The sequence below is a fragment of the Aphelocoma coerulescens genome, chromosome 1 (genome assembly GCF_041296385.1).
Source record: "Aphelocoma coerulescens isolate FSJ_1873_10779 chromosome 1, UR_Acoe_1.0, whole genome shotgun sequence".
Lineage (NCBI taxonomy): Eukaryota > Metazoa > Chordata > Aves > Passeriformes > Corvidae > Aphelocoma > Aphelocoma coerulescens.
The window spans coordinates 104,794,038-104,816,995 of NC_091013.1; the positions used below are offsets into that span (position 1 = coordinate 104,794,038).

General features: G+C 41.6%; 2 protein-coding genes and 1 long non-coding RNA gene across 13 annotated transcripts in view; 2 read left to right on the top strand and 1 right to left on the bottom strand.

Moving 5' to 3' along the window:
- LOC138113992 (transgelin-3) overlaps positions 1-5,928 on the top strand; it is a 26,997-nt gene extending 21,069 nt beyond the window's left edge. For both annotated transcript variants that reach the window (XM_069022988.1, XM_069022997.1), the window contains exons 4-5: positions 1,748-1,850; positions 5,382-5,928. In XM_069022988.1, coding sequence (XP_068879089.1) covers positions 1,748-1,850; positions 5,382-5,523 — 245 coding nt within the window. In that variant the 3' untranslated portion in view covers positions 5,524-5,928. The remainder of the gene's footprint in view (positions 1-1,747; positions 1,851-5,381) is intronic.
- Positions 5,483-7,464, bottom strand: LOC138114004 (uncharacterized). Its single transcript, XR_011152438.1, has 3 exons — positions 6,915-7,464; positions 6,573-6,742; positions 5,483-5,567 (listed from the first exon to the last, which is right to left on the bottom strand). It is a non-coding gene; the product is annotated as an uncharacterized lncRNA (long non-coding RNA).
- Positions 7,465-7,972: 508 nt separating this feature from the next.
- The window catches only part of TMPRSS7 (transmembrane serine protease 7), a 48,603-nt gene continuing 33,617 nt past the window's right edge, over positions 7,973-22,958 (top strand). For 5 of the 10 annotated variants that reach the window (XM_069022894.1, XM_069022918.1, XM_069022957.1 and 2 more), the window contains exons 1-2: positions 17,151-17,215; positions 17,547-17,698. In XM_069022894.1, the coding sequence (XP_068878995.1) occupies positions 17,678-17,698 (21 nt within the window). In that variant the 5' untranslated portion in view covers positions 17,151-17,215; positions 17,547-17,677. Of the gene's footprint in view, positions 8,075-11,018; positions 11,105-17,148; positions 17,216-17,546; positions 17,699-22,958 lie in introns of those variants that run through there. The other 5 variants (XM_069022930.1, XM_069022947.1, XM_069022883.1 and 2 more) reach the window with 4 other exon arrangements.

The following is a 22,958-nucleotide window of genomic DNA, read 5'->3' on the forward strand; positions in this document are numbered from 1 at the left end:
GTGGTTTTGTTTTGTCACGTGTCATTCAGCTCCCACTCACTCAGTTTTTCCCCTGCAGCAGCTCCCACTCATCACTGACAAATAAAGCAGAGCTGAGCACAGAGCGTGGGGGGGGGAGGCTGCCAGATGGCTCTGCAAGGCTGATCATCATATTTCACTGCCTGTCTTTTGTTCCTTTTGCTTTTTTCTTCGCTTGTCGTCATTATTCAGCTGATTCACTTTTAAATCCTTCTCCACATCCCTTTTCATCCCAGGCAGTCACTGCACTCCTGTTATATGGGAGGCATCCCAAGGACGTTGTCTGTGGCATCTGTTACAGCATATGGTACATCTGCTGCTCCGGGGAGCTCTGAGGGTCCCTGCCTCGTGCTCCTCCGTGTGCGCCTGTGGACGTGCGTGTGGGGGATGTCAGCTCTGCAGCCGCCCTCCCAAGCAAGGACCCTGTCTGATGCAGTTTGCCTTCAATACAGTAAAATACATCAGTTCTGGGTGGCTGACAATTTATTTTCTGAGCAAATGGTCCCCTGCAGATAGGATTTTTATAAACTTTAGTAGTCAGTATGACAGGCACAGTTGGAAGCTGATGTTTTCAGCTTCAGGATGCTGTCCTCACCTCAGCCACTGTGATACAGAGCCCTTGACTGCATCTGCCTGTAATCAGGGTGATGCACCACAAAAACACAGACTGTGCACTGTTCCCTTCCCACTACACTCCAGCTCATCTACAGTGATGTTCATTAATATTGGTCCACTGGAGGTATTTCTGAATTCTGTTATCATCATGTCTCTGGTATCTCCTTTTTTCTGAACTGCTTGTTTTCACATGTGAAGAACCAGAATCAGATCCGTTAACTATACATTGCTTTAGGGAAGAGTAAGAACTGGAATGAAAGAGGGGAGGTAAGTCATAGAAATGCTCATGGAAGGATTTCATAAGGGAGCAGCAAGAGGCAGATTTCCAATAACTTACCACTTCACACAATTGGAAATACCTGCTGCAACTTATTTTTGCTAGAAACTATTCCAAAAGGTAGCATGTCTGGACTGGGTAATGAGTTATGTAACTTATATTTGGCTAAAGATGAGACAAGCCCTGACTTTTTGAGCTGAGGGATGGAGTAAGGTAGCATAGGGAGAATGTGGAAAAATAGTGGACCAAATGGGAAAAACTAAAGGTATGAAACTGAATAGCATCGTAGTAAGTAGGACAGATTAGAGAGGTGCTTTGATGGTTAATTTGGGAAGGACTGATAGAAGCTATCTGTGCAGGAGCTCCCAGAACTGCTGTGAGCTCTGTTAGCACAGGAATCAAACTTACTCTGAACAAACTGAGACACAGCACTGTTATTTAACACACTATTCTCCTTCAGCCACATTTCACTGAGTATATTACCATTATTTGTATACCAAAGTAATCTCTCCTTAGGAGAAAACTTTGTCAAATGGATTCTATAGACTTAAAATGGCATGAGGGAAGGCATTAAAATAATCAAAGGCCTGGAAACCTAGAAATGTCTGAAAAATTAAGTTTTGCTTTAACTCTATCCCTTTGTTGACTTTTAATAAGCTCTTGCATGTCAGTACTTTCATTTCAGCAATGGTAAAATAGCATTTATAATTCTATTAATGCACATCTTCAGGGACCTGAGGGAGTTAGTTAATACATCAGATAAAACTGCTTTTCAGTGTGCCAAGCTATTTGTTGTGCAAGGATTTCCTATATTAATTTCACTGTCTGGCCTTCTAGGGAAGGACATGGCAGCAGTGCAGAGAACCTTAATGGCTTTGGGCAGTTTGGCGGTCACCAAGGATGACGGCTGCTACAAGGGAGATCCATCCTGGTTCCACAGGTAAAGTCCAGAGCACAGCTGCTCAGAGCTGTCTTCCCTGGGAAGCTGGTAATATCATCTGCCTTTAGGCTTTAAGGAAATTTATTGGGAAAGGAAGGGAAGAATATTTCCCAAGTTTCCTTGTAATAGGGAGGTTTTTCTCTCTGGAGGTTAGAGAAGGGAAGCAGGAAAAGTGTCATCAGATTTGTCATCAGATTTGCTCTCTCACATCAGACAGCAGACAGAAAGACTAATGAAGACAAGGCTGTTATGGTTGTCTGTGAACCCCCATGTAGTGACCCCCTTACTGAGCAAAGAGAAGGCATGAAGTCTCTTTCCTTTTTTTATCAAACCAAAAATGATTTAATTTCCTAGGCTTCTTTATTCTTGGGGAGCACCACCTATCTGTGAAGAATTCTCTGTCTTGGCAAAGCTGTTTATTTGTTCTGAAATTCCATTTGTTTTGGCTCAGGAGACTGTAAAGCAGGGACAGGAAGAAAAGGAAATCCTCCCACAGTTACTCTCCTGCCCCACAGGCATATTATTGACATGAGTTTCTGCCTTCCAAGAGTATTTCTTACACAGAAATGTCAAAGGCAGGTTAGCAAAAAGAGTGCTGACTGCTTGTCTTTTCTTTCCTTGAATTTTCTGATGTCTAGGTGAGGCTCAGCAAAAATAAAGCAAACTTCACTTTGTTTGTCTTAAACCCTGAGCTGGTTAAACTGAATCTGAGATTTGAATTTTAGGTGAATAAATGCAAACTCCTATGCATTGTTTATATGAAATCAGGTTACATTAACTTAATACACTGCACAAATAGATTTATGTTTATGGAATATAATTGCATTTAAAATTGATTTCAAATCCAGTTACATTCTTTAATATAAACCAGACATGAAATCACTATGACCCAGACAGACTTATTTGTTTTATGTAACTAAAACAAAGTCCCACATGGAAAAATTAATTTTCATCTGGACTCTTAATTGTGGGTGGGAACAGTTTTTGTTGGCATGGATGAAGATGTGATCACGTCCCTTCTCCTCTAGCTCTCTGTCCAGCCCGTACTGCTTGGATAGCCAATCCGTAGCTATTGCAATCCCTGTGAATCCATGTTATAGCCACTGCCTTAAGGAAAGATGGTGTTACAGCATGTTGCCAGTCAGGAGATGCTTTCTGAGTAGCTTCCCTATCCCTTCAGGCAGACCAAGCCCCCTCTCTGCCACCGAGTGTTACTCATAATTCAGGGCTTTCAGGCTGATTCTTAATCGCCTTAAGTTAAATTGAGAGACCAATATCAAATGGCATAAGAGTATCCGTGCAGGGATCTACAGTGATTAGGATAAACCCACACTTGAGCTAAGCCATTTAACTTTCCATTGCCAGTGTCTCACATACCCAGTGCCATCAGACTGATCCCCCCTTCTTTCCACGCCCTAGCAAGGTTCATGGATCCATAGCTGTTCGTTATCCTGTAGCTTGGCAAACACAAACACTGGTGTGAAGTTGGCACAAAAAGCTGACAGATCTGGTGTGCTCAATTTTAAGTAAGAGTGATGCCAGACAGACCAAACAGACATAGTGTTAGACATGAATAGACTTGCCTTCACCTCTTTTCTTACTCTCAGTTAAGGCCATTTCCACCCACCTAAAAACAAATCTTGTACATGTTATCTGTAAGACCATCATATACTAAACATGGGGCTTATGATGGTAAAAATAACACTATATTATCCAAGCTATATATGTAATACATTTTTATTGGTATATCCAGGCTACCCTTTAGTCTCGTCTTTTATTTCTTCTTTGCATTTCTTGGTTTTTCTCTTGCTAAATTACTTTCTGACTCTCTGTGGAACTACTCATCAACATAGCTAAATATTCTAGGAGGAAAAAGAAAAGAACAGTAGAATGCTCTCCTGGGTTTTTTTTAGTTAAAATAGAGGCAGACACAGTGAACCCGAGATTTAATTAGGTAATAGGAGTAGTTCTAAAAACATCCTCTTCTGGAGATTCTGGCAGTAGTTTGGTGCCTGTGTAAGTATTCTGGAAAATAAATTAAGCAGCGGTGAGAGGGGCCTGCTTTCTGAAGCACCGCGGTTCTGTGTGCTTCCCCCAAAAGAGTGAGCTTTCTGGCAAGAGCTGTGGGATCTGAAAGCCTGTGATGGGCCTCTATAAGCCCTCTTACTAGTCTATACTTCACCACTTGACTCATTCTGAAAAATGACTGGTCAGTCCTGGTGTCCTGTGGATCTCTCTCATGCTTCTGCTTTGCTGGGCTGTCACGTGGACATGGGTTCGTCTCCTGCACTGTCCTGAACACCCTGAGCCTAGCAGAGAATTTAAGTGCTTTTTTGGACTTGAGCCAGGGTTCTCAGCACAGTGCAGGATATGACCCTCATAGAGAGGATCATGTTGATGGTTATCAATCACAGCAGGTACCTAATCTAGTATTCTCATCTAGTGGTGGGGTGGGGAAGAAAAGGGGAACTGTAACTTGATGCCATATTGCAGAGTAACCTGTAACCTGATCACAGGACAAACAGACACAGCAGGGAAATAGATTCTACCTGTGTGGGAGTAGGGTCTGGTAGATGGAAAGCCTCCCTCAGTCTGGAGCTCTGCCAGTTCATATGGCTCATTTGATGGCAACAGACTGATCCTACTCCATTGTAAATCGCTTGTTTTCCCACCTAGTATAAATGAAAGATGAATCCAAGTTGAACAGTTTCTTGCGAGGCAGCAGAGTGCAAACTTTTGTCCTTCTTAGCTGCCACTTTGGCCTTCAGTGCTATTTTCAGGGAGAAAAAGACTCCTTTTATGCTCCAACAAAAGTTCATTGATCCAAAGGGCTTTTGAGACCAGAGACACTGAACAAAAACATTCAGTATGTTTTGACAGAAGATAAAGGACTGTCATACAGTTAAGACACAGGTGCAAAGGGCAAAGTCTACTGCTTAGGAGGTGAGAGATCTTGAAATGGAAACAAAGCAAATGTTCTGTCCTGCAGACAACCAGTGTCTGCTCTGCAAAAATGAGCAAGTTCCTTCTCTGACCCATTGTTGCTCTGGGTACACTAAGCTTTTATTTACTCCACTGAGTTAAATTATATCAATTTGTACTGTTGCTCTGGATGGGTATCAACTTGTAGTATACCACAAGTAAGTGTCTCATTGATCAGATCCCATGGACTACAGATGTTAAGAGATACAGGGCTCAACACAAATTAACCCTATTTTTTGTTTTATCTACACCACTGCATAAACATTTTACCTGCCACAGCTGCTGGGGAAGTCTCTTAGGGTTCTGGAATAATGGGGACAGTGAAAGTATAAAGTGTTGTATGTTTGACTAGAGCATTACTTCTATCTGCAGGACAGCAATTAGCTCGGCCAGTACTGTCCAGCACATGGGATGGTGCACATGACATATTGCATTACAAGGGACATGAGCCAATTTCAGATTGATTTTCATGATCCCTGTATGATTTCATAATCACACACAGAATGATGGTATGTATGTATTTTGCTCTTTTTTCGTGTATCTGGACAGGAAAGCACAGCAGAATCGACGAGGATTTTCAGAGGAGCAGCTTCGGCAGGGACAGAACGTAATAGGCCTTCAGATGGGCAGCAACAAAGGAGCATCACAGTCGGGTATGACAGGCTATGGGATGCCAAGGCAGATTATCTAAAAGCATCTCTGTCTGTGGAGAAAACACTCTTTCTGCAGCATGGTCTGTTAAGGAAAAAAAAAAAAAGAAAAAGAAAAAAATGCTTATTAGTTCCCTTTCTGCCTGGTTTTTAATAGTTAGTGCTCTCTGAGGTTTGAGGTATTTTTGGTTTGGTTTGTTTTCTTTGCAGCTGCAAGAGTTCATCTAGGAACTTGGGTTTTTGTGGTGGTGTGTGTCAGATCACAGCACGTGCGCACTGCTGCCGCCTACTTTTCACTTCTGAACTATGCAAAGACAATTATTCTGTATTAATTTATTTGCAAAGTGTTATCTTCCATATTTGTCTCACACTGCACTTGTATTTCAACCAGTAACCTCGGTCTTCAATTCAGTGATGATATTGTTTGACTTAAGAATAAAGACAAATTAAAGACACCTCAAAGACTCGTTATTTAAAGGAGGTAAAAGCCAAAAGCAATGACCACATGGTGCAGTGCAGAGGAGTTAAATATTTTCAATGGTCAATGTTTTATCTCTAACCCAGAGCCCTCTCTGAGTGACTCCCTGCTATAGTGTTTACAGTCTGTGTTACATGTTCAATTTAGTGTTTGTGTAAAGGCTTACCCAAAGTATTTTCCTAAAAAGAAGAAAAGATTTATTATCCACAGAGTCTGATTCATGTAGTCCCTTCCAATTTAGCTCAGATTTTTCTTGACCTGGTGTGCTGGGTCATCTGCCGCCCACAAACTCGTGGATCAAGCTAAAATCAGTTTTATAGGGAAAGCAAAAGCTGTGTGTGAAAACAAAGCAAAATAAGGAATTAATTCACTATTTCCCATTGGCAGGCAGGCATTTAACCACTTCCTGGAAAGCATGGCCTCAGCATGCTTGATGGTTACTTGTCACCACAGTTATTCCCTTCCTCATCTTCCCTGAGCCTTTGCTGCTGACCATAACACAATATGTATGGGATATCCCTTTAGCCAGGTGGGGTCAGCTGTCCCAGCTGTGCCTCTCCAAGCTTCTTGCCCACTCCCAGCTGTGGGAACAGAATGAGAAAGAGAAAAGACCTTGGCACAGCGCAGGCAGTTTAGCAGTAGCCACTACTGGTGAGTTACCAACTTCTTTAGTCTCCAGTCCAAAGCACAGCACACTACAGGCTCCATCCCAGCCAGACTCAGCACACCCAGCAGCAGGTGAGTCTCCAAGCTTGGGGAATTCTCCACTGTGAATGAACAGTCTGTCAGACAGAGGTGAGAACAGGCTTCATCTTGTGATAGTTGATACTATACCAAGCAAAGCACAAAGCAAGGTGTGTTTTAAATGCAAATCAAGAAACAGAACAAAAGTAGCAAAATGCTTCTGACCTGAAAAATACCCACAGTTCAAATTCAAATAATTTGTTTGCTCACCTGTGAAGGGCTGTAGATGTGGCTGGTGGTTCATTTGGAGACAGGTTGCTGGGCTGTCAATAGAAGAAGTGTCTGACACAGTCACCTGGCCACCAAAGCTTGCCAGAGCATTCTCTGAGTACTTGACTGGCCAGTCAGCACAGCTGCCTTGGGGCTGTGCCCCACATACACTTGAGGGGTGCACACCATTTTCTCTGCAGGGTTTCCTTGCTATTGACTGTCTGCTGGCTTCTCTCACAAAGCCCATTCACTTCTTCCCCACAAGCAAGAGGGAAGGGAAACATGATAATTTAATTCTGTGGGCTCTTTGGGTATTTTTCTTTTTAATTCATGACAGTCTTCCAAGAAAGCCTGAAAACATAGTATCTAGACAGGTAACAAACAAAGATTAATCTGTTCTGACAGCTCTCTGAGTGCCTACATCCACAGATGGGGTGATTTCTGTCTGGCTCTGAACCCAGTGACACGTGCTGACAACTGGTTGTTTACTAAGTAGCCCTAGGGCCAGCCACACACAGGTTTTTGTGGCTTCAAAAATTTCTACCACTGAGTAAACTGAAGGGATGGTTCCTTCAGCTCATGGGAAGCTCTATCTTCCCTGTCAGGAGAAGAGAATAACATCTCCCCACTTCAGCCAAGCACTGCAGAGAAAGTGATGTGAAGGTCATATTATGTTGTTGGGGCTGAATGGATCTATAGTAGCTGCCCTGAAAAGGTCCTGTCCCCACTTATACCTCCTCTAAAGGGCATATTGGCTTCTCCACTGTCCTACTGTCAAACAGGTGTTTGTGTTTACTACCTGTTCAGGGCTATTCTTCTGTTACTTAGGTGAATTAGTTCAGCAGAGGAGCAGATGACCACTCCAGATGGTGCCATCTCAGGTAGGGGAGCTCACCTTTCAGCTGTGGTAGGGCAGCAGCTCAGTGAAAAGTATAGTACATAACTTCCCCCTAGCCATGACATTAAGTGTAGCATGAAGAGAATAGCAGGTTTTCTTACTAAAACCAAATCTGGGCTGATGGCAAGACAAATGCCTGGCAGCAGAAAGTTCACCTTGGTGAATGTGGACAGCAGCCACCTTCCTCTAATAGAAACTAGAAAGTCATAGCCACAGCAGGTGAAATGGCTGCATGGGAGGAGCTGGAAGAACTGCCTTGCAGGTAGGTAAGAGGCTTGAGAGGTCCCAGCCTGACCCTCTGCCCCACACCACCCCCACAGGGGACACAGCCTGCAGGATCCATCCTTAACTTGGTGACCTCAGCCTCCTCTCTCTGGCTGCAGAATTTTCATTCCATTTTCCATTCATATGTCTGCTCTGAAAACACAATTTTGAAAAGCTGCATGACAATTAAGTTCCCAGGGTATGTTGCTCTCTCTATTTCTGATGCTAACAGCCTCATTGAAGTTCTAGAAAACCTTGTGTGCTTGCACATTAAAAAAAAAAAAGAGTAAAGAAAAGAAGTGTAACCAACCATATTAGGGGAAAACAGCTACGTGCTCCAGGAAAGAAAATCTATACCATGTAGCTCCAGACACAGGACTTTGTTGGTGTGGGAACAATGGCCAAAAATACTGATTCCCCAGGACCTTATTTCCTTATTCCCCTGCAACCCATCCCCAAGATCATAGCATACTCTTTCATTACCTTAATCCATCAAACTAATCTAGCTGTTAATGTCTGGCAGTTGATGCTGCAAAATATACTGTATTCTGAGAGTCAGCTTTAGCCTTTCATATCTCCGTATGATAGATACAGAAATATTAATGTTAATTAAATGTTAATATGCTCCGGCCTACCAATATTCTTCTATTAAAATATCCTTATTACTAAGTTTACAAAAATCCTAAGCTAAGAAGTAAATTAATACAGTACCATGCTAGTTGTAACCAAGTTAGCAGAAAACATCATCACTTCTCTTACATTAGCAATAAGCCACTGTAAATTTGCTTCTACTGCATCAAAAGCACTTATGCACATCTCCCAGAAGGCTAATTAATTTCTGTGACAACCTTCTTCATTGTTACTTGTTAAAAGCCTTGATATACATTAGATTAAAGACATACAGGAGCTTTGAACACTGAGGGGCAGAGTGTGTGTTTGGGAGGAGGGGTTTATGTGTTTCCTCTCGTAGCTCTCTAATGCTTAGGGGAGAGTTTCCTCTGTAGATGATGAACAGCATCTCCCTGAAGGCTTTGGACTCAGTCTGACAGCAAGGACGAGCTAAGACAAGATCTCCCACATGCTGCTTATAATCCTGTTCGAAGTCTGGCTGTAACTTGATGAGCTATCCCAGCTTAAAAATTAGAATAGAATAGAATAGAATAGAATAGAATAGAATAGAATAGAATAGAATAGAATAGAATAGAATAGAATATTTTTGTGATAAAGTACTTTAAATATCATAATACCATCCCCCTTCAACAGCTGTACCAGATAAAGCCCCATCAGAGCAGGCTGTACCAGAAAAGCCTTAAACATTGTCACCCTTGAGCTTTAGTTTGCCATACTTGTAGACAAATAAATTATATTTATCTGCCTTTATAGAGGTTTTGAGACCGTGAGCTCATTATGCACAATTGCTAAATAACTTCTTAACATTAAGTTGGCATCTAATGGCCTTCTGAAAGGATGCTCAACAGCTGTGTGAAGGGGGAAGAACTGCATACATGAGAATGGGATGCAAGTTTATCTCCATGTGTAAGAAGAGCAGAAAGAAAATACAGTGAACAGAAAGTCAGCATTAAGTTCAGCCAGTTCAATTAAGTTGGAGTTAGAGGACTGTCAGGCTAACATAACAAGATGTGTTTAAAATAAAAACCAATGAGGGTGAATGGCATGAAGAGGCTTCGCTCTCCAGTAAATTAGCCCGCATCATCACTTTCTAAGATGCCTGTGCTAAACAGCATCTCCCACACTCAGCAGGGATGAGAGGAGAAGGAAGGTGCTCCTGGCAGCAATGGGCACCAGCAGCCCTGTCTCTTTCACCTGGGAGCTGTCTGTGTGGGCTGTTCACAGGCCGCAATGCCTTCAGACCAAGCTGTCTTGTTTTCTGACTTCTTAGGCCAAAGCAGAGCCCGCAAGGAGCAAGGATAAGGACTCAGGACATAAGAGTTTCATTTCCATGTCTGTAATTGATTGCATTTGGCTCTGGCTGCATTGTTGCTACCTCCATTCCTCTAATGGGAAATACTAACAATAGTGATGGTTTGAACAGTTCAGACATTAATAGCATCACTGATATGCTAATGTCTCCTGACTGAAAATAAGCTTTAAGTGTGTTGAGAAGGGAAGCGAGCACCTTTAGAGGACAGAAATTCAGCCATTTACTCTTAAGCCTGTTCTGTGACTGCCAGTGTAGTTCCTGAGCAAGGGAATGAGGGGTTACCTGCAGATAAGCCTGTGTACACAGACCTTCCTACAGCTACTTTGTCTTCCATAAACTTTAAAAGAAACATAGAAGCTGATAGTTTTAATGCATGGATGAGCTACCAAAGGAAACAAAATGCAACACCTGAAATTTAAGGCTGTCACAAAACAGACAGAGTAATAGGCAATTTTGTCAGCATGAGTTTTGCACACAGTATGCTCTTAGCTGGAAACAAACTGTTTTCCTCTTCTGTGGGGCTTGCTGTCCCACAGAAAAGGCAGGCAAGAAGACACCACAAGCCACTAGTAGGAAAACACTCAGAGGCAGCCACTACTCCCCACCCTAACAAATCGATGTATCTATTTTAACTTTGCTGAGGTTGTTCTGCCCACATGAATCTCCAAAATAAAACCACCACAGTTCTGTGACTAAGGTTGAGCAGTACAAAACTGTATGTACAAAAATGCTGCTAGCGAGGATTTTCTTGCTATTTTCTAAGTCCGTGAGAGACTTTTCTCTCTCACAGAAGAGGTAGCAGGGAATGTAAACAACCAAGCCACCTGCAACCTTGAAAACTCTTGTTCATGGTATCGTAGAAAATATTTTGACAATGGATGTTTTAGGATTTTAGCCAATCACCCCCAAGGGGTGGCTGGTCCTTTGTCCAATTAGACTATGAAGAAAAAAAGTCTATAAAAGGGTTTGTAAAATAATTAAATAAATCAATCTTGCTGCACAATTCCTGCCTGCTGGATCTTCTCTCCTCCTCCTCCTCCCTATGGCTGGGGGACACGGTGATATACCCTAGGAACCAGGCCTGCGGTAATACAAAACCATGAGATAAAATGGCAGAGGGGGACAAAAAAAAATATTAACTGTTACCATGAAGGGAAAATGACCAGCTTGGATGGAAGGAAGTTTCCTGGTTTTACCTGCATTGTTTGTACTACCACACAGTGTGTGCTGGTGTGACATTCAAGTGAGGTTATAACGCCATTCCTCAGATGTAGAAATAGATTTGTCTGTAGTCCTATTTGATTTATAGGGGAAATTAGAGAGGTGACCTTTCTCCCTAATGAAATTTCTGTTAAAGGGCTTACTTTGGTAGAAAGGTTACTCTGTTATTGGGCAGAAGTAAATCTTACGCTCCAGTGAGTCAGTGCTCTGCAGACCATGTGGCAGCTTCAAGGTTTATGTCTAGGTTCAAAAGAAGTGATGTCCAGAAGCGCAGGAGAGAGTTCTACTTTCCTGAGATCTGCAGGGCCCAGCTTGCTGGTGAGGGGCGAGGCAGTGCTAGAGGGAAGGAGCAGGCAGCCTCAGGCATGTAGCTTTCGGGGGCTGGAAGCAGCACGTGTCTGAGATGGGCTGGTGACTGCTGTTGCCTAGAATCAAAGACAAAAACTTTCCAAATGACATTAAGAGTGATAATATAAAGAGCAGGTCTTTAATGCAAGCTTTCAGGTGCACAAATATGGTTCTGCGCATGTGTACAATTGATTTACTATGAAATTTATAAGGTTACTTAATCAGTATACCTAGCAGATACATCCAATAAGAGACCAGTTGCCCCAGCAACCTACCCTTGGGTCTGTGAAGTTGTTCCAGGGACTTCTTTGCCCTTTTTCTTGTTACGTCTTCTAAGTTCTAGTGCAAAACAATGTCCTTGTTAGAATTTCTCTTCTTGAAAAGAAGACTAAACAGAATTTCAGGAATGTGTTAGAAAGGGTTAGCTTCTTGTTCTAAAATGTGAGAGAAAGGGCAGGAAAAGTACTAGAAGCTATATAACTATATATTAACAGTCTACAAAACTACAAGTATAGGAAAAATATATAAAAAGCAAAAATCTTCAGGCATCACTGCTGGGTACTTCCAAACTGAATTTTAAGAAAAGGTATTCATTGTCATCTTGTCAGCAAAGATGTAAGGTGGATGAAAGCTTTTTTGTTAGCACAAAAATCAGCTAAATGCTCTGTTTCTCTCATTTCTTGTCAAGACATGGAAAGGCCAGCAAAACTGAACAGGGTTTGTTTTTAGAAGCAGGTTTTGCATTAGTGTCATTATGAGTCAATGCTTCATTCTAAGTTTCTTTGTATTAGCTCCCACACATAATGTAAATGTAAGGATAACTGCTGCTTCCAGCTCCTTCCAGCACACACCCCAAGGGTTGTTTTGACCAGGTTCTCAAATGTGCTGGAGTGCTTGCACCCATGGATATGCCCCAGCACTCCCAGGGCTGCTGAGCACTGGACGTAGTCTTTGGTGGTGTGGCTCTTGGTAAAAGGGGACAAAACCCCTTCCTCATCTTCAGGAAAAGTCACATAAATTCAGGTCTGGCTTTAAAGTGCTGGGATACCATGGCAACATAAGTTTTCCAAGAGAATAGAGAAACCTTTTGATTCAAGGAGGAAAAATCAATAATTCAGGCAGCAGCTTGGAAGGTGCAAGTGGGATATCAAGGGATTCTATGCATGTGCCAGGAATGTTCATCATCTGGCATTCTTAAAAATACCTTTTCCCCACATCTGCCACAACAGCTCTGCCAGTGGTGTTAAATCAAAGCAGTATTTCTTAGATTCCCCTACCCCAGAAGTGTATTTCAGAATATGGATAATAGTTGGATTCAGTTAAAATTCTCAATATTGTGGTCTTTTCCAACTTAAATGATTGTATGATTCTGTGAAGATGAGCTACAGCTCGGTCCCCAAGCAAGTAGCAGCAGGAGAAGGTTTTGCTACTGAAAAGCGAGAGCTTGAGCTGTAGCCAGGTGAATTTGGTAGCTAGAGGGCATGAAGGAACTGCAGTGGAAGGTCCAGGCCTTGCCTGAAGAGAGAGAAGGTGAGGTAAACAACACCCAGGCCGGTGTGTAAGCTGAAGTAAACGTGGTGGGAGATTTTGCTCTGAGGGGAGTGTCTCTAAAAGGGCTCAGCGGGGGCAGGCGCTGCTGGGACTGTGGCAAAGCAGCTGCTAATCCTCCTTGGCTGTTTGTTACTAAGCGTGCTTTTTACAGAATGTGGATGAAGCTGTTGTTAACCAGGGCCAGCGTGGCCACAGCTGAAGGTGAGCCCTGTAGGTGGCTGTGTGAAGTGTCTGTGTCCCAAGGGCAGGAGCTGCCTGGGGGCAGGAGCTGGCTCCCTTGGGAGTGCCTTGCCCATACAGATGTGCTGGCTGCCACCATGAAGGTCCATGCAGTGAGTTTTAGGGAACAGATCTGCAGCTTCTCAGTACTGGGAATTTTATTTCAGGCTCCTATGCATTCAGTTTCATTCTCTGCCTTTTTTCTTGGAGATCTTCTCTTTAGGACTTCTTACTGCAACTAAAAAACATTTCTGCTCGGGTCTTGAAAGAGATCCATTAAAATCATACTGTTTTGTGAGAAATTTACTTGGCTCTTGAGCTTTTGCTTAAAAGCACAAGTCTTCTTTTTGTTCTGTGACATGTTTAATTATGTAAATCCTTCCCCCAGAAGCATTGCCATAATATGAGCTGGATTATGAGGTGCCAAATACAATGGCTAGAACAGAGATTTTTTTTTTTTTTTTTTGGTGGTGGTGGTGGGGAGGGGTATGCATTAATAAGTCAAGCTTTTCCATAACCTTTCAAGAAAGAACATGAAGAGAAGTATTATGTGAAAGTGGTTGTTGTGGTTTGTTTCTATGTTTTCTGGATGTGAGACACCTGTAACCCATTGAATCAAAGTATGTAGAAAAAAAGAGAGTGATGCTTTTACGGTAATTTGCTATTTTCCTTTTTTTTTTTTCCTTTTCTTTATTACTTCTGTCATTTTCACTTTCTTTCTTTATACTTGGTGTAGGATGAGAATCAAAAGCAAAATTAGTGTTTACAGCCTCTGTGTTCTGTAAAATGAATCCATGAATGATTAAACAGTTTTTTGTGCTGCTTGCTTTTTAAGTTGTGAAATAAAGGAAGCCATAGTACTGCCATGTCACTGAAGCAGGCTGCATGAGTGTACCTCACTCTGGCAGAATATGTTCTCTATTTAAAATGCCTGTCTCCATGTAATATGATGAGTCCCTTAAGAACTACCTTCTGCAGTTGCTCTGTGAATTGCACTCCTACTGGAGTCAAGTACATCCAGGCAAATTGGATTATTAGCTGGAGATAAATGGGCCTAGGGAGCACTTAACTGCAGGAGCAATGATGCTCTTGCCCTTTAGCTAAGTATAAATGCTGGCTCTTACAAAAGCAGGAGGGATAGAGGAAGGAGGTTTTAGTCCTGAACATTGTCTTCTTCCTTTAAGAGGCTCTGTACTAGCTATAATGGGATGAATCATAAACCTTAACATTCATCTAGAATGAATCTTTAGTTTTTAACACAATGAATTTCAGAAAATGTTATGTTCTTTATAGTGGTTTTGAAATAAAAGCGGCATTTTAGCTTTGTGTTTAGGAGAATCTCCTTAAAACGATAGTTTAATTATACTGTAGGTATAACAGTTGTGATTAAGGCCAGCAGAGAACAGTTAGCATGCTTTAAACTTCAAAACCTTGCAGTGATATTTTTAGAGTATCAGAATATGCAGGATGGAAACATCTGGATTTATTTGTTTGCTTGCTGTGTCATGGTGAGATGTGAGCCCCTACAGAGTGCCATGTGGTCAGCAAAGTCTGCAGGGAACTGAACTGCAGTGGCTGGCCTAGGTGGGGGGTGATGAATATAACACCCACTAAGGGGCAGAGAAAACAAGAGAGGGTTTTTTTTTGGTGGTGGTGGGTTTTTTATTATTCCTGGGCACGTTATTTAACTCTGAAAAGGGGAGCAGATGCAGTCTGATAGCAAATAAAAACTAAATGCAAACATTTCCTACCTGCTGCTAACCTGCCTGCTTTATACATGTGGCAAGTCATTAGGAAAAAAATGCAAATTAGAAAGAAGAATAGATGGTTTTAAAGCTGTCTTTTCTATGAGCAGACTTGAAATAACCCATGAAATACAGGAAAAGATAACCCATAAAACACAGGAAAATGTGGACAGAATAAAGTAAGTTCTTGGGGAAAAAAGACTACAGTGGAGGGTAACCAGCTGTTCCTTTAGAAAAAAAGGAGTATCTCCCTCATTTGGGAGAAGAGGGAGATGAATTACCTCTACGAATGAAAACACAAACCAGTCACATTTAATGTCATCAATACCACCCCTTCTGTCATCAAAGGTCACCAAGGGGCCTTGAATTTTAGTTGTTCCTTTGGTCGATGTTTGTATAGGCTCAGTTAAGGCTTCTAATTTAAATCTATATATAGCAAGTGAAGGTGAAAGTCCTGTCATCTTGGCTGGGAACGAGGGAAGGCGGAACTTTATTCACATTAGTGGGAAGTTGTTCATAGCGCAGACCGGTAATGTACATTGCTTAAAGAGAACTGGCATTTGCTTGTTTACTTGGCTGTCTTAAAATAAGACTGAATGCACAGCAAAACGCACATGCTCTCTCCAGATCCTCCCCTCTGTGCAGGCAGAGCTGCTGCACTGGGAAAAACTGTTCCTATGTCCAGCAGGAGCTACTCAAAGACAAAAAATAAAAGACAGCGCTCTGACTAAGGTGTTTTTATTCCAGTATAGATGGGTGTCTATTCATCAAAAGGCAACTAGGACCTCCAAAAGAATATTTTTTAAAAATTTAATTTTTAAGAATACTATTTTTCTCTTTGGAGCAAGAAAAACTAACTCCAAAAATAGTTCTATAAAGAACATTACTTATGAGCTGGATGTTTGTAAATACACTTTGTCCTTTGAGATGGAGGATTTGGCTATTGCCATTTGCCCAGTGTTTTACAGAATGAATCATGTTTCCTCCCTTAGGATTCATTACAAATGCAAAGCACTTCTGAGACTTATTATTGTGTCTGGGAGCTCTTTGTAATCATCATGAGGTGGGCTGCATTGAAAATGCAGGGTATTATGAAGACTCGTTGAAAAATACGATTTCTATAACCAATTTGAAATCACGTACATACAGTCATGTGTCATGTCCTCACCTCCCCACGTCCACCCCCAAAGGGAAATTGGAGTTAAATATATTCTTTAAAATGTTATGAGAAAAAGGTTTGAGTAATGATGAGGCTGAGGCAAGCGAAGAGATTTGATGTCTTGAACAGGATCCCAGCTATGTGATGGGTTCGGTGTGTAATAAATACTCTGGAGGAGAAATATTGACAGCCCTGCATGTCTCTTGCAAAACTGAGAGCAAATAGAAGCTCATGAGACAACATGAGGCTGCACAAAATTCTGAGCTATGTGAGGAGGGGTCCAAGCTGTCCTTACAGAAGTGTAGGCATTTTTTGTCATGTTTATATTGTTTTGTGGCCATGACAGTAAAAAAGGTGGCACTTCCAGCATCTCAGACAATCCTAAATTAGCTCTCTCCTCCTTTTGACTCATCAAAGACACCGTGGGGGATCCATCAGGCCTGTCAAGATAAATCCACTACAAGTCTGGACAGGCAAAAGGTAGGTAGGTAGCCAACATGGAAGTGGATATAGGGAGCTCCCTGCGTCTGAAGGTCAAGAGACACAGACATTCAGCACTACTGTGTTACATGGAGGAAGTACAGTCTTTGCAGGTTCTGACATTACTGTACACAAAGGATTTAGTGTGGGGATCTTATCCCATGCTTTCCAGACAACAAAGGATACTGAAATTTCGCTGCAATAGGCAGGTGCATCTTATGTGACCAGCTGTTCTTACTAGGCACTGTACTTGTAAATGTGTGATCAGCTTGTGTGCTGTGTGATCCTTAAACAAATCTCAGGTGGCTTGCCCAATTTGGCAAATTGCTGATCAGACTGATTTCCCCAATGATCTTGATTAGCTTCATTTTATCTTTTAGAAAGTGATTGGCTCTAACATTGGGAGAATTGAAGCTTCTTGAAAGAATATGGAGTAGGACCTGCTTATGGGAAAGTACAGTATTTACATCTCAGGTAGAGCTTTTGTCCAAAAAGCTGGCTCAAGTGGTGTGACTGTGAGGTGTTGACTGATGGAGCTGGATAACATGATGGTGCTGGAGAAAGGTTCACAAGCTCTTTGTGTTGAAGCTGTACAGAGACCCAGCAGCTGGAAAGGGTGTTTCTCTCTGCTGACCTTCCACATGGCAGACACAAAACATAAAACCAAAAGCAAATCCCCTCAGCTGTAGTTCAAACTATAAGAAGTTTTTGGGTTTTTTTTTTAAGTGATTATACTGTAAATGAGCAGACAGGGCTGTAGCTCCCTCCTGTTTATAGTTCTTTAGTTCTTACAATTTCTTCACAGGGCAGTGAATGTGTAAGGACACTGCCATAGGCAAAACAGGCCCATACCCAACCCTTGAAGTCCTGCTTCTCTAACCAACATAAAAACAGCAATCTCTGTAATGCAGAACATAGAAGCAGGCAGGGGAAAAAATGCAGCTTGTGTGGAGCACGGTAAGAAGTTTTATATTTAGACTTTTATTTGTTTCCATCAGTCCAGGTCCTCTTAACTTCTGTCTGTTGTTTCCCTGAGCTCAGCCCAAGAGCACAAGCAGATATTCAGCTGGTGATAAATCCCTAATGAAGATTAGCATCCCTGCAGCTGAGATAAAGTACCCAAAGATGTCAAGGTCAGAGGAGACTGCAGTGACCTCGGTAGAACATCAAGAGCATGTTGGAAAAAAATAATAAAACTTGAACAGGGCAATTTGGTCAATAGGAGCCAGTACAATTCTTGGTCAGTTGTATTTATGGTTAACAGCCCTCTTGACAGGTGTGTCTGTGCTTCTGTGTGGATTTTATCCTGAACACCAGATTTTCTTAGTAAGTTATCTGGTTGCACTGCCCTGCCTCTGCTGGCACATAGGATTTTCTTTGTCCTGGTGAGTACTTGTGAATAGCAGAGCTATGTTATTCAAACACTAAAAATACTTTTGTTTAAACTTTTCTATCTCAAATTAGGTGGATTAATTTCCCGGTGCCTCTCCCTGTCAAGTAGGTTTTTGGTTCTTGAATTAATCTCTTTAGATCTTCTGGGTATTCTGCTAATCAAAATTTCGGTGGGTGAGAGATGACAACAGCAGTGTCAGTCACCTCTAGGGATGAAATATTGAGCTGCTCCATAACTCCTGAACAAAGAAACTGAAACCCCAAACTCACCAGACTCAGTGAAACAGCTTGTTTAATAGTTGAAAGTGCAAATAATCTAACTGCTTATTAGTAGGTTAGTTTGAATTACTTGCTTTAAAAAGAAAAAAAAAATCTGTTTTGCTCCTTAACAGTTTGAAGTTGTGTGTGCTTGCTGTATTCTCACTGCCTGGATGGTAACATGGAAGGACTGATAGAGCAGAGATAAAAGTATCACAGGTGGCATCAGTGCCCTCCTGAAGTCTTTTAGGTAAAAGTAATAAAGCCAGAAAAACTGTAGGGATTCGGTTTTGTTTGGGTTTGTTGGATTTTTCCCCCCAGGCTTGTTTGGTCTGTCCTCTTACTTAGAAAGTGATCAGAGTAATAGAAATGAGGGGAAACATCAGGACTTGAAAGGAAGGAGGATGGGTAGGTTTTTGAAAGAAAGAGAAGGGAAGACAAGGAGTTAAATTTCCAGTGCTGGTCTTCTATCAGGGTATCAGAGATCTTCTCTGCCTAATTGCAAGGAAAATGCAACTGTGGAAAGGCAGAACAAGCAGATTATACTAGCATTTTGTAGGGGCATTTGTTTTTGGTAAACACTGAGGCTAGGCTGGCATGGGGCTTTGTGTTTCCTGGGGAGATAAGCATGAGTAAGATATTTTTGGTTTGCTTGCACTAAACATTAGACTCACATCAGCTGGCATCTGTTGTGGTAACAGATATGACTGCTAAGAAAGTGAGAGAAATGTTTTCCTCTTTGCTTTCCATGTGGCACACAGGGTTTGATGAAAGAGAACAGTGTATCCATTAAGCATGAGAGTTTCTGGAGGTCTTAGCCTCATGGACCAGTGCTTTTGTACAGCAATGCCCACTAGCTGACTCCATGACCTTATAAATCTCATCTTTGTTTGTTTTTAACCAGTTAAGGACCAGGTCACCACCTGAAGTGTGGTTTTCAGGGACAAGCACAGAGACTTTCACCAGTAAAAGTGCTTTGACTTGGCTTGTCAGACCCTGCTGAGGCCTGACCTATCCAAGCACACCTGACTGAGCATTCTGATAGATGGGAGTTTGCACATCAGCAAATCATCTGAAAGACTACAAATGTTGGTTTTGCTTGGCTGAAGAGCTGCCCTGACTTGGCCTCTGTAGAGGATATCATTGGCTTCAGTGCTACTCAACTGGGTCAACATCATTATTGTAGAAACTCTACTTTTTGTAGTACTTATTTTATTTGAAACGCAGCAGGTTTCTCACCACTGTGATTGTCCTAATAAGTCATATTTAATCTAACAGTATTATTCCATGTATGCCATGTCAATATTGCTTGAGTTGCTCCTTGCCCTGCTACACATAGCAGTTTCATATAAGCAAGAGAGAAATGGAGAGTAAAATTAGCTAGTGTAACCACTGAGCATTGAATAGAGAAAGACTGTTAATTGATGGAATAGCAGGGCTTGCTGTCCTTAAAATGGCACAGACTGATAAATGGATATTGTGTCCAAAAGATGTGCTCACTTAGCATTTTAAATTTAATTTAAATTGATGGCATGCAAATAACAGCTATTCTCAGTCCGTTGTTGAGATGAAATAGCTCTATTAGCGCTGCTGTGCAAGATGGTCAGCTGCTTCATTTCAGGCAATGTGCTCTGCCAATGGCAGTTATGTATTGTTTCTGGATCCTTGAAGACAGCTCAGTCGCCTGTAATTTCCAAGGTGATTTTGTCTGTTGGAAAATGTTTTGTTACACCAGAGACCTCTAGTGCATAGTCAAGCATTGTCAGCAATCAGACATTGGGTAAGGCTCAAGGAGAAGAAAAATAAATACAAGCACTATGATTCCAAGTTGCATCTCTGGATGATAAAGATCTGGAAAGCAGGCAACATGGTACTCGTTCAGTGGAGGAGGGGAAAAGAGGTTCAAAGTTGATACTGAAACATGTGTTAGTAGACAGTTATTAATAATGTAGTATTTAGTAATCAATTGCCACCCACTTCCACGCTTTGATAAAAGTGTCACTTCATCTTGCTTACAATTTCAGCTTTCAAAAATTGAAATAACGTCTGTTCTGTACTGGTTCTGTCTTCTGGGGTGGAAGAGATGTATCCAAAATGTTAATGACTTGCCTGTGTGTTTGCATACCACATACTAATACCATGGTAGTTATTAGTACATGCTTATTGAAGGTATAGGTATTTGACCTTCTCTGTGTTCAGAATGAAGCTGAATAACAAATTCAGCTGGTTGATTAGGAAGAACAGCCAAAACCTTTTCTTCCTCTAATGGAAGTAAGCTCAGCTGTAATTTGAAGAAATTATTTGAGGGACAAAGTATGGAATCAGACAGTGTGATTCTGTACCAATGAAAATTGATTGATTTAAGAATGTTTATGAATGCCTCCTGAAATGTTATTATAAATTGTCACTTAAACTCTTGCTTAGTTTTCACAGGCATGTTAAAACCTGTGCTTTGCCTGAGTTTTGATTAAAGAAAAACAGATACTAGCAGTATGCAAGAAAATTCTTATATGTAATAAAACCAGGTTGTAGTAGAGCTAACTTTGCTTTGTGCAGGGACTTTCCTCCATGATTTCATGCAGCTTGTTAGACATTTCTGGTAAGCAGTGGAAGATCCTGCAATACAAGCAAACTCTGTCACTTCTGATGTTCAGTTTGGAAAAAATGTCATGCTGAGGTTAGTAGCTCTGTGGAGCACCCTGCTGTGTTAGTGAGCTGATGCTGTCAGCATTGGTTCTGGGCTCCCATCAGTTAAAGGAGCAAGAAGGCCTCTGAACTGAGCATGAAGGCAGCTTTGGTCAGAAGGGAAACATTTCTATTACAGAGAGATGATTTTGTAGAGGATAGGTTTGGTAAGATAATCACCTCTTTTCTGTCTGTACCCAGTGGTGAAAGTGTGATTCATCTTCTCTGTTTTGAATGTCACCATCATGTGTAGACTCAGTCTAGAAAACAAACTTGGATTTACATGCCTAACTTCTAGACAGTCTGAAACAGGTGAGATGAATCCTACCTTCCCCCAGCATAGCACTAGGTCTGTGCAGCACAAGACAAGATTTTTGTCCTAGAAGGCTGAATTGCTGGTATCCCAGCTTCCTCCAGGGTACATCTACGTGATACAGACAGACATCTCTGCTGGGGCTTGAGACTGTTGTGTGGATCCTCGGTAACCTTTCTCTTAATCAGGGACTCAGTGGGCTGGGGGGTGTAGCAGACTAGCTGAGGGAGTGTTCTCAGCCAGGTGTGAGAAGTGGGACACAATCAGTGTGTGGATGATCATAATTAGATTTATTGCTAGTACAGTATATAAATATTGCCAATGCAGCATATAAATAAAAGCTTTATGATCTATTACAATGGATTATAGTATCTAAAGGGTTATAATATGAGGAGGTTTGGCTAGAAATGTGTAAGTTTACAATCTTTAGCCTTGCAGAATTCTCAATTATAAAGCAAGAAAGCACCTACATAGCTCATTTGGATTGCATCTCTGTATTTATGAGGATCTTAGCACTTTTAGTCACTCATCCAAAAGTGAGTGTTCCCTGTCTTCCCTGTTAGAGGAATCCACCCTGAAGCCTCTGGCAGCTTCAGGACATCAGTTTGTTCAGATTGCCTGGTATCCAGTAGCATTTTATACCCTTTTGCAAGAGAGTGTGTACCAATGTCAATCCAAACATCACTGCTCCCCCATCTCTGGAAATGCATTCATTACATGAGCATCCAGACTGTTCCTCCTGCAAGTACCCACCTGGTGTTTTCATCTTAGGACAAACCACATTGCCCATCAGAGTGGAAAGGGCAAGGGGTGTTTGTGTGTGTAGGGGAGGATGCACCAAAGATCCAACTATCTTTTCTTCACTATGTTTTTTTCTTGTCACCATCATGGGAAGTCACAGATTAGACTGTCAAGCTGCCCCACTTGTGTGAGGGTCTTGATGAGATGGGAAACAGAAAGTCAGGCTGCCAAACAGATGTGCATGAGGAAGTTACTCCCCTAAGTGAGAATGGTGTGAGTGTCATTGTCACTGTGTGAATAAACTGAGAAGTAATTTGTGAAACTGGATTTTGCAGTAGAAAAACATGAGGTAGTGGGACTGGTCTGGAAGCTGTGACAAGAGAAGAAAATAGGATGCTGGAACTGTTATGTTGATTCCTGACAGAAAGAGGTTATAGTCATGTTTTGTTATGCACTACTTACAGAAGATGAAAATCAAGCTGCTTAATACCAGTACATTCCTACCCACTTGGAGCCAATAGCCCTTTCAGGTGGACCCGTGTGAAAGCCAATTTCTCCACAGAGCTTAGAACTGGAATAGGTGGGTCATGGTAGCTTTTCAAGCTGAACTGGAGTCACTGGTCCCCATCAGGGGATCTGAGAGAGTAAGCTTATAGTTTGTATTGGCTTTGACTTTTTTTAATCTTCAGACTTCTTTTTTTAATATAGGGACTATGTAATTAATTAAACGGAAACAACAGTGCTCGCTTTCATAAGATGCTTTTATTTCTAATGTGTTTCATGTTTAATTTCACTTTGTCAGTCTCTTTATACTTAGTGCATTCTGTT